The 11904-nt window shown below is 39.8% G+C and overlaps 1 protein-coding gene across 1 annotated transcript in view; it reads left to right on the plus strand.

The window, feature by feature from the left end:
• Window positions 1-372: 372 nt before the first annotated feature.
• Window positions 373-11904, plus strand: part of LOC101850388 (eukaryotic translation initiation factor 2 subunit 2) — a 16436-nt gene continuing 4904 nt past the window's right edge. Inside the window, exons 1-6 of the mRNA XM_005091222.3 lie at window positions 373-590; window positions 4768-4954; window positions 8348-8433; window positions 9140-9287; window positions 10861-10937; window positions 11484-11632. Of these exons, the coding sequence (XP_005091279.1) occupies window positions 573-590; window positions 4768-4954; window positions 8348-8433; window positions 9140-9287; window positions 10861-10937; window positions 11484-11632 (665 nt within the window). The 5' untranslated portion in view covers window positions 373-572. The remainder of the gene's footprint in view (window positions 591-4767; window positions 4955-8347; window positions 8434-9139; window positions 9288-10860; window positions 10938-11483; window positions 11633-11904) is intronic.

An 11904-nucleotide genomic window follows, 5' to 3' on the forward strand; every position in this document is an offset into this window, starting at 1 on the left:
TATATATATATATATAAGTTTTAACCGATATCTACCCCTCTTGTTAATTAAGGAGGTGGAGGAAAATGAGACATTTTTTCCTTCTCATAAAGTGAATGATGTAATAATAATGAGAATTGCTTTTCGCGTGTTTTATTTGCCCTGGGGCCAGGAGAAGAACGACCCCTGGACATATTATTGGCTAGTTATTTATAAAGCTGATCAGATACATATAGTCTGAAGTTTTTCCGCAAACTGCGTTGCTATAAATGTCAGGACATATTTCTTGGTGACCAAAACCTTGAAAAATTCCTTTGACAAGAAACAACGAAATTGTTGGAAGAGCTACCGATAGGCCTTCACAGCCACTCTTTATGGGAAGATGGGAAGCAATAGATCTAGAACTCTTTTTCTAGTCAAGTTTAGTTACCTTACAACCGGAAGTGAAACCGGTCTGATGCAAGATTTTGGCTGCCTCAAGCGTGTTGAGTGTAGGGAATCCACAATCTGCTCAGTTCAGAAACAAATTTGAGTTTTTGACTGCCTTCACGTCGAAGAAAGTTACATTCTACGGTACAGATATTTCAACCACGATGGCGGACGAAGATCTTGTATGTACTACAGTATTCAAGAATCCTTTAGTGTTGTAACTTGCCTGCAGATTATTTGTTGAATTGGTCCATATTCTCATTCTCAAGCCTACACCAACTCACTCTAAATTCTTGTCATTGAACTCATCGGCCCTCTTTGACGCTCATCAAAAGTAATTTAACTTTCCACCAGAATGAACTAATCTACTGGTTTTCTTTCAATTTTAGGTAGTCTGGATCTAAACGTTGATTAGTTAGATCTATTGACTTGATATTGTGGCATTGTCATTGGCATTGCTTGCATGGTCCCGATTGGATGCATACAGAATACAGAAGAAAGAGTCAGAATAGATCTAACTGAGTAAGATGGATTGCATACTATTGCATGATGATGATTTGATATTGCAGTTGCATCATTTGTTCATATTTCAGTCAGCAGCTTTGTACAGTTTTCATTGTAATTGTAGGACAGTAGGCTACCATGAATTAGATCTAGATCTACAGGCTAAAACTAAAGCAGATCGAAGTGGCTAGCCGTACTGCCGTACTTAGGACACTTAGGTTACGGCTAGACTGAGACGAGAGTCTAGCCGTACTAGACTGGCAGTCTAGCCGTACTTCTTAGATCTAGGTTTGGCCCTATCGACTCAAGCCTGTTAAGTACACAGGTCTCATTAGATCTAGATCTAGATCTAGATTCTAGATCTAAAAATCTAGATATCTAGCTTAGTAATTATTCAGGTTCAAATACATGTAAGTCGGTAAGGCACCTTTTTGGGGTTTTGTCTGAAATACAAATACTACGTTAGGCATTGCAAACTAAAAATTTCATTTACAATTCAGCCATCAATATCAAGACAATCAAGTACGGCTAGCCTGACAGTCTAGCCGTCCTTAAGTACGGCTAGCCTGGCTGACTACCCGTACTTAAGTACGGCTAGACTGCCATATAACGGTGAACGCGCACCGGGTGAGAATAGCCAAAAGACTCGCCTGCACTATTCTCATCCGGGGTGAGAATAGAGGTGGCCTTTAAAAAAATGGTCAGTCTAGCCATCATATGTATCTAGAATAAGTACGGCTAGCCAACCAGTCTAGCCGACTGCCAGTCCAGCCGTCATTAAGTACGCCTAGCCTCTTCCAAAGCAGATTGACCACCTGTCAAAAGGATACGGTGTGACTTCTGGGACACAAAATCCTGTGGAGCCTCAGCCCCCCCCCTCCCCCGGTTACTTCCGGTGTGTAGAGTTTGGTGATTTTCAGCACCCTCCCACACTGATCGCGCATTTTCCCTTTCACAACAATTTTATGCAAACTGCAACACATGCATTGGATAGCAATGCCAAACTCCCGCTGCGCCTTGGGCCGGAAACGGCCTCCGTGCGAGGGGTAATTTTTGGGCCACTCGGAATCAGAAGTGACTCTCTTCTAAGTATAGTTACGGGAAAACTCGTGGACGAAAATAAATGAAACTCGGCACCCAATCAGAGGAAAGATTAAATAAAAACTAACCGTCTAACGACTTGCCAGCGTACAATCCCGAACGATTTCTAGAACTGGAGATACTGCCGTGTTTGTGTGAATTTCCTCTACGGTTTGAAAACTAAGCGGAGCTGCGGGTTGATCGCCGATCACACAGGCGCCTCACATGTCTTCTTTATAGCTAGCTGTAAAATTACCACCCATCCATTGATAAAACACTGGAGCTGGAAACTAGATCACACATTCCAAACGCAAGGTTCCAGCATGCAAGAGGCGCGTGATCGCTAGGCGGCATGTGATTGGCTGCCTATAACTAAATAGGTCACCGATGACTTAATCGCAGGTTTTCCTGATAGCGCTTTACTAAGTTATGAGAAGGGGTGGTCGCGTCGCGGTAAAAACGATGTCAAATGCATCAAGACATGTCCCACATTTTGGCGATATTTTCCTGTATGAAGGTCCTCCATTTTGCAAACAAAAATCCCAATAACTTTTTTATTTATCAACATTTAGATTTTAAAAATTTAAGAACCATAGTTCTTAGAATTTACTCTATTTTCATTTAAGCCCGTTTTAAAGCAATTTGGAAGAAAATTTAATTTTTCATTGTCATTGCTACATTGGATGATTGGTCTTGGTCCAAAAAGATATCCACAGTCACAATGTATTGAATCATGAATGGTGTTTTTTTTTAGTAAGTGTTTTACAACGCTCCCAGCTGCATAATGTCAAATGAGCACACAGGACACAACAAACATTTTCAATTGGTAGGATATTTTGACTTTTGCCAGGATGGTGGCCAAAGCAGTGAGCTTGTAGTTCCGTTTGTTAAAATCCACGATCCTTTTGTTTAGGTCTACATCCAGAGAAGAAATCCAGAAGTCTTGATGGCCAAATACTATTTGAAATAGGCCACACAAAGAGTAGGGGTGCAACCTAACTGAAAACATCAAGTTAAGATAAAATTCAGCGGGGCATGCCCCCCCTGAATCCCCCCACCTCCATATTTTTATTTGGTCAGGGGGCAAGCCTCCCTGAAATCCCCCTACTCTTGACTTTAACGAACGAAACTAGTAAATCGCCGCCAAAGCTTATCTTATCGATTTTGAACCACCAAGGGATCTTTAACATGCGCAACTTGCACACATATGGCCTCCGAGATTTTTCACCCTTGTCTGAGAAGGCTAGGTGTAGATCTTTCCTACCAGAAGATCAGGGGTGTGGCTGAAAGACAGCAAGGAGTAACAATAGAAAGGCTGCAGAAAGAGTCAGGAGCCCAGTGGAGGGGGCAAAGAGGGTGAGGGGGTGGGGGAAGAAAGTTGAGACGAAAGCAGACAACAGAATATTGCAAGAGAGAAGGAAAGAAGGTGAAAGGAGACAATTTTAGAGAAGAAAATTTTTCAGTCGCCACCCGGGTTTCGAACCCAGGACCTTTGAATAAGAGGCGAACACCTCTCTAGGCCACGAGAGTCCCCATAGTATGGTGTTCTCGCCTTCATGCTAGAATCTAGAGTAGAAGGACACACGTGTCGGACATGGGACCTAAAATGGACATGTGTCCCAATAGACGCAGCCAAGGGACAAACAGCAGTGAAGATTATAAATAGATTCTAAGTAAGAATAAACTTGATCTGAATGTAGGTCTGTTGAATATTGAAGTACTGATTGAAAGGTGCGAATATAAACTTTTTTTTGGGGGTATAATAAATAATATTGCCAAATGCATACTTTCCTTTAAAAAAAATATTTTTGGCCTACAGATTTATACTGAATTTGAATAATTATCATCAATGTCAACAACACACAGGGCAGATGGGAATTTTCAGTTTCAGTAAATTTACGGTAATCTCTATTTTTAATTTGCCTTGTCTACCAACTTTCAATAATGAGTCATTCTACTGTTCTACTATGTGTGCTAATCTACATTCGAATTTATTTTTTAAAATCTGTAAGCCCGTGAAAAGTTCAGTAAATTTTGGACTGATCAGTTTTCATCCCTGAACACAAGTTGAGAAAGAAAAGGACAAACTCAAACAATCACGGCTGATTAAAAGAATTGCCGTAACATTCACTTGCGTAGAATTAGAATTGCCGTAACATCTCTATACTTTGGAGTTTGGAGCCATGTTCTCTCATTCACATTTTTAATCGTTCACAAATAAAATGTTTTCAAAATCTGGCCATCTCAAGCCCTCGTATCAATAACTCGCATGATCTCAACATGCCCCTCCCCCTGGTATCCAATACCACCACCTCGTTAACAAAAGAGAGACCCTCACTGGGTAAGTAGTCTTAGGAATCTGGGGGGTTTCATGGGTGGGGGGGCAGACCCCCCTGCTTTGACCCATAATTTGATGTTTTGCATTTAGGTTTGAAATTTTCTTGAAAATAATTGATTTGCGACAGTTTGAGTAGTGTGTGATCTGCTGAAAAAAAATACTACACGGGAGATGCCTTGTTGTTGTGCAATTAGGTTTGAAATTTTCTTGAAAATAATTGATTTGCGACTGTGTAAGTGGCCATATATATATATATATATATATATGTGTGTGTGTGTGTGTGTGATCTGTTGCAAAAATTACTGCAGTTTGACCTCCAAAGCAGTGCATCCATGTGTAGAAGTGAAAGTAAAACTTCACCGTAGTTTTGTATCAAAAGTCATAAGGCTTTTGTATTACATTAGTTGTCCTTCTGACTCAACCTTTTGTCCTTTCAGCTGCCTTTTGACCCCACTATGAAGAAGAAGAAAAAGAAGAAGAAGACAGGCTTTGACTTGGATGCTGCCATGGGAGAAGACAGTGGGGCTGCTGATGGCCAGCCCTCTGCCCCCGCGCCACCAGTTCAAGAGGAGGAACCAGAACCAGAGCAGGAAGTTCAGACTGCACAGGATAAAGTCTCTGATGGTGAGAGCAAAGAATGAAGTTCATTTTTGTGCATACTCAGACCTGCCACTCATCCCGATTTAGTCGGGATATCCCGATTTTTTACCCCAAATCTCAAGCATCCCGATTTTCCTGATTTCGATCGCTTGTATCCCGATTTTTTGTCCCAGTCTGCTGTTCTGCTGTATTTTTCTAAAAACTTACTCTGCCTTCTCCTTTATCGCGGGAAGCACCCGTTGACCTTTTTGTCAGTAGGAACTCGGAGCACTATTTCCCGAAATATCGATGCCGCATTAAGTAGTTGACTCGCCCCAAGTTGTGTGGGATCTTTGCCCACACTCAAAATTCTCCGATGATAGCCTGGTAACTGTTACAATTTGGGACATACAAATAATCGAGAATATTCGTAGTTTCACTGTTACTTTCAAAACAAGCCTTGTCCGGGGTCTGGTAACTGCGCGTTCACATCAAACACTCGGACGAGCGACCCTTACACAACTACATGTAACTGCGCTGACAAGACTAGCATTTGGCCGTTGTCGTTGCTTTAGTCTGAACGCATTATAAGGGATAAGAGATTTGTTGGTACAATTGGTCGGTCGGCCTCCTTCGTTATCCTAGAGTACTAGAAGTAGAACGACTGTCGCTCATCTGAGTGTTTTGAGTGAACGCACAGTTAGTCGGACCCGTAAGTAAAATTGTTTTAATTGCGCATTCGTGTCACGTGACACATCATCGCCGTGTGAGTTCTGTGTGTCGGGGACCGTCCGTTGATGGGGTCAACTTAAGTTCATGTATTTCTGGACTTATTGGTGGGGTGGAGGGGGGGGGGGGGGGAGTATAGACACTTGGACTAGGAGTGCTTGAAGGGATGCTTCAGGATTTACAAAAATTAATAACTCGCACGCACACACACACACACACACACACGCACGCGCACGCGCACACACAAACAAACAAAGACACTCAGAGTGCATATATGCCAAGTAATTTATGGACACCCGTGGAAAAATATTAAGTAGCTTTCGCAGTCACCTTGGTGATTTGCTGTTGGTCCCGATTTTTTTCACCAAATCCCGATTTTTTCTCCCTGAGATCCTGATTTTGAGGTTTCATAGAGTGGCAGGTCTGGCATACTGTTCAAATCTTATCTCTATAGCCTGAATTTTTCCACCCTTTGTGAGGTTATGTTGCCATTGGGGATATGCAAAATGGGATTGATACCCAACATCCTGTCCCTTATGTAATAGGACAAGAGTGGTTTATGAGCAAATGCCAAAACGTGAGACTCTCTTGAGACTCAGTGGTGCAAAAATTTTTTTCTTACCAATTTGACTCTCTTTTCTGTCAGTCACAGATTGACACTTAGTGCTCATATTCCTAGAGTGTCAGAGCAAGGAGATGTACGGTTTTGGAGATATGGGTCTATTGGTTTGGCAACTACTGTATTTCTTGTATGTAACAGTGATGACAAAAACAGATAAGCAGCAAGGCAAATTATGGACTTTAAATTCCATTTGTTTAGTAACCAAAGACTTTGTACACTATGAACTCCATTCATAATGGTAATATGAATGACAAGCTTTGTAACAATGACACAGTGCTCAGAACATGTCATCATTGTTATGTACAATGTACAAGAAAAGATACACATTGGACATTATCATTGACAACACATCACAATAGTGAAAGGCTGTACAAATACAGTTATCAAAGCCTCAGTACCAGAAAAACACATGTGTAAAACAATTTTAAAACTTATATGAGGCAAAAGCACAAAATCAATGGAGCTGACCTGTACATAACAGTGATGACAAACATGACTTGTACGTAACAATGATGACACAGGAAAAGACAAAGTCATGCCTCCAGAGAGAAATGCGCACTTTAAGAATTAAAAAAAAACCCAGGTGAGGTTTCTTTTGCTTTGAAACAGATATCAGGTCATATCAAAGACAGTGGACGATCACAATTATTTTGCTAATTATGACAAACAGTACTCGTACATAACAGTGATGACAAAACATACTGGGAAAAGATAAAATCATGCCTACAAAGAACAAATTTGCATACTAAGAGATACACAGATCAATAAAGGTGTATTTTGCTTCTAAATGAATCTTTCATATGAAATATATGTTGAAAACTTATTGATATTAGCAATGATGACAAATATTTCTTGTACATAACAATGATGACACAATGACACAATGTATTGGAAAAAGGTATATCATACCAACAAAGAACAAATGTGTATTTTTGAGTTAGACTGATAACAAGGACATGTTTGTTTATTTGTTTGAGTAAAGAGAGCACACATTACCTAAAAAATGTTTGCTCTTAGGACAATGTAATTTCTAGTACGTCAGTCAGTCTTGTGCGGCTGCATGACGACACCCCAAACGTCATCACTAAGCACAAAATCTAAATCTATAACCACAGAAATGATCCATCTCTCGAAGTTTGTTCACACATCACACTCTTGTTCCAGGAATCCAGTGTAAACACCGCAATTTCACTAAAATATTCAACAGAGTAGCCTAAAAATGCGCAAAACAGTCCAGTACGTCACATTCAACGCAAAATTCTTGTGCGTCACCGGACGCTGAAGACAATGACTACTTTCGTTTTTCTGTTTCCCCCGTTGCTTCCGTTGTTCTGGGGAAGCGGGTAAGGGGAAGTCACTCAAGAAAACAATTATATCCGGGCACTGTTGATGATCCGTTCAAAACAAAAGTGGGAGAAATTCGGACTTCCGGCACGTCGCAAATTGACGACAATCACAGCGAATGTTAAACAGTCGACCGAAATCGTAGATCTAGGAACCTGATGTTCCTTTCGCGCATCGCGGCTTTTGAAGTGATCCGAATTGTTAGTTTATTTGCAAACAAATAAACCGATTTCTTGAGCAAGTTAACCTTTCTCGATGACAAATAGCATAGGATCAAAGAACACGTAAAAAAAACAACACTCAAAAATACTAAATTTTGGACATTCTTGGAAGTTTGCATTGGTGTGCTCAAAATGACACTCCAGGAATCACTAAAAAACGAACATTTTTGGCACAAAATTTACAAACTCAAGATTATAAAGCTGACATGGGGTCTGAAACTGCTAATGCAGGTTCTACATCCTATATTTGACATGTGTATAAGTTTTGGAGGAATAAATACTAATGCATCACATTTTATGCACACTAATGTGAGATGTATGTGTTTTTCCCCACATTTTGGCAATGGCTCTTATATCATGTAAACATTGAAAATATTCTTTGTTCAGTAGATATTGCCTGGAAATTTCGTCATGAATTGCGAACTCCGTGTTACTTATTAAATACACTATACATACCTATTATTCTTTCATGTTGCCCAGAAATTTTAGTAGTAGTATTTTCACATTTTTCTCTGCTTTCAGATATCTCCCTTGACTTCACAAACATGAAAAAAAAGAAGAAGAAGAAAAAGACCTTTGATCTGGAGGAGATTGGTGATGCATTGCCTGTAAGTGAAGTTGAAAGGCAAATATTTGTAACCATTAGGGGAAATGTGTAGCAATGATGATAAAAAATTAAATTTGTATCCAAAGTTTTTCAAACAAGGTTAAATGAAATGAGAGAGTAGTATATTCTAAAAACTGGGGTTTTTTGTTTGTTTTAAAAATCCATTTTTAATCTAAAAAGTCATTGGGATTTTTTGCTGCAAAATTTTCGGGGACGTAGGAAAATATAGCCAAGAAGTGGGACTTTTCTTGATGTATTTTGAGTGAGGGAAAATTGTTCATAAGTCAGTAATGAATTAGAGCATATGAATGAAACTTTGCATCTTCATGTGATTTTTAGTGCAGAATCTAGTTCTACTATCACTTTTTCAATGTCTTCATTACTTTGGATCCTGAAGGCTAATATTTGCATAAAAATTTGTTGAATTGCATGACACTGCTTGAACTGCTACCGATAGGGGAGCACAGGCTTGCGAGGCATGGCAAAATGTAAGTTTTCAACACATTTTTGCTTATAAACTACTTTGGTCTAATATGATTGAAATTAACTGTCAAGCAGACAAGCGTGTTACAGAAAAGAGAAATGAGATATTGCATCAGGTGGTCATGCTTTGTTTTGTTGTGGAGTCATTTGTGCACAGGTGGAGTGTTTCTAAGGACTGTTGTTTGACTGTGCTCTAAAAAATGTGTGTTCTTCCTCTCTCACAGGATACAGCAGATTCTGAAGCAAATCAAACAACCACAGCCACTCTTGATGATGACTTAGAAGATCTTGACTTCACCAAGAAAAAGAAGAAGAAGAAGAAGCCAGTAACCCTCGATGGAGGAGCAGATGATGCTCAAGCAGATGACAATGGTGAGTACTTGATGACTGTTGGCTCCTTTTCTTTATTTTGCTCAGCTTGAGTTGCTGAAGACCAATTATCTATTAGGGATTGTTTCTATTCATCTTTCAACAAAATTCTTTGACCCAGTCGACCTGAGCTTGATTAATCCCTTTACATTCCTATGGAAATAATGCATGTTTGAGTGTGTGACTGGGTATTTCAGGTGGTCAATGGTAAGGAGCCTAGGTGCACAGGACCTGTAGTGTTGGGGTGGAAAGTATTCAAAGGTGGGTGGTTGGCGGGTGCTCTGGTGTGGTTTGCTCCTTCTTTTTTATCAAACATCTATCGTCCTTATCTATCCTCTTTTCTTTTTTGTGTTCTTGTAACACCTTTAATCTTTTGCTTTTGTATGACCAAATTGTGTTGAAAGTGCCATAAAACTCTTACAAAAACAAACAAGGGCTCAAAGGAATGATAAGTAACAGGGTAAAATGTCCTGGCTTCTGGTATGAAATGAGCTGAAGATCCAGACAAAAAGTGTAGTTGAAGCTCATACCTCCATCCGGTGGTGATTCAAAAGTCAGACTTGCTACAAATAATCGTCTCATTGCCTGTTCCTAATGTCTAATCTGGGGGCTCTTGTGGCCTAGAGGTTAAGGTGTTCGCCTCTCATTCAAAGGTCGCGGGTTCGAATCCGGGTAGCGACTGAAATATTTTCTTCTCTAAAATTGTCTCCTTTCGCTATCTTTCCTGCTCTCTAGCAATATTCTGTCGTCTGCTTTTGTCTCCTCTTTCTGCCCTCACCTCCTTTGCCCCCTCATCTGGGCCCCTGACTCTTTCTGCAGTCTTTCTACCCCTGCTCCATGGCTCCTTCTTACTGTTGTCTTTCAGCCACACCCCTGATCTTCTGGTAGGAAAGATCTAAACCTAGCCTTCTCGGACAAGGGCGAAAAATCTCAGAGGTCCAGTGTGGAAGTTGCACACGTTAAAGATCCTTTGGTGGTCTAAAATTGATAAGAATTAGGCCTTGGCCACCACCAGTGCAAAATAAAAAATTTCCTACCAATTGAAAATGTTTAATGTGTCCCGTGGGCTCATATGACCTTATGCAGTTGCTAGCGTCGTAAAACAATTCCCCCCCCACAACACGCCAAATACAATACCCTTTATCCGACCACCAAACTAACTGTGTGATCCATTCGAACCCCCCCCCCCCCCCCACTAAAAGAGGCGAATCTCACAGAGCTCAGTTAAGTGGGCTTGTTTGTGATTGTTGATTTTAAAAGAAGATCAATTACTGACAAAGGCAATAGTGAAAGTGTTCTGTCATTTAGAAGTGTTTAAAGCTCCCTCTACAGCAATTAAATAATTTAAGTCAGGCTGTTTTGACCCCATCTGTCAATGCCTTCCTGTTTTGTGTTGGATACTCCTGATTAGATAAAGATGTTATTTAATGTCTCTTTGCCAATAAAGAATTGAACCCAGGTCTTATGTGTTTAATGCAAAGGATGTAACCGTTTCACCCCTGGTGCTACAACCAATTAATGTAGGCATCAGAATTTTTCCTAATTTTAAGCTTTGTGCTGTGGTTTTGCTCTTCAGATGATCAAGGACTAATGGGAGATGAAAGCTCTGGTGGTTTGTGGCTTGGCTCAGACAGAGACTACACATATGATGAGGTATGTTAATTTGAGAAATTATATGAAGGGGAGAGAGGGGATATTAGGTTGCATTGAATTTAAGTGAAGATGGTAAAATATCAGAATCTGTTGTGAAGCCGAAGGAGAGTTGTAGACAAAGCGATGGAGAGCTGAATAGACTAGTGTCTTTTTGTTCTTCCCTGGGAGCTTCCTAAATTTTATGGTTAGCGGAGTGTGGGTGGTTTATTTCCCTTGACTTATGTTATACAGCCTTGTAAACTAATGTGAAATCTTTTCATTTCCATCTTAAAGAATCATTGCGGGTTACTATTTTCCTTTCTGAATGGACTAAATCTACAATTTTTTTCTTACATGACTGAATGTTTAAAAAATTATTATTTTTTTCCAGTGTTTTACTTGATGAATATGAAACATTCTCTCAAAATTATTTGTAATTGTTTCCGGAAAGATGTGTAGTATCTTGTAAAAAAAAGTAATACTGGGTTTCCCATTATTGTGTACATCGTTTTTATTGTTTATTATGTAGATCTCAGGTTTCTAACTTCTTCAATTTTTCATCACCAGCTGCTGACCAGAGTGTTTGAAATCATGCGTGAAAAGAACCCTGACATCATGGCTGGGGAGAAGAAGAAGTTCGTAATGAGGCCTCCACAAGTTCTTAGGGTCGGAACGAGGAAAACGTCCTTTGCAAACTTTGCTGATATCTGCAGATTGTAAGTTAATTGCTAGTCTGTGATAACTATCGTTAACATCATTGTTCCAGCCAATATTGTCATTGTTTTTGTTCGTAAAACAAGCACTTGATGGGGCTTTTTTTTTTTTTTTTTTAAACGCTAGACGGCAGTTTTTTCTTCTATCCTGTTCCTATGTGTTTTTCCCCCCCCCTTTGATTCTGAATTTGGTTGAAGCAACGTGTTTTTTATGTGATGTGTGAAAATATTGGTCAAAGTGTAATGTTTTGTTTTTGGGATACATTGTATTGTGG

The sequence above is a fragment of the Aplysia californica genome, unplaced genomic scaffold (assembly GCF_000002075.1).
Source record: "Aplysia californica isolate F4 #8 unplaced genomic scaffold, AplCal3.0 scaffold00027, whole genome shotgun sequence".
NCBI classification, from domain to species: domain Eukaryota; kingdom Metazoa; phylum Mollusca; class Gastropoda; order Aplysiida; family Aplysiidae; genus Aplysia; species Aplysia californica.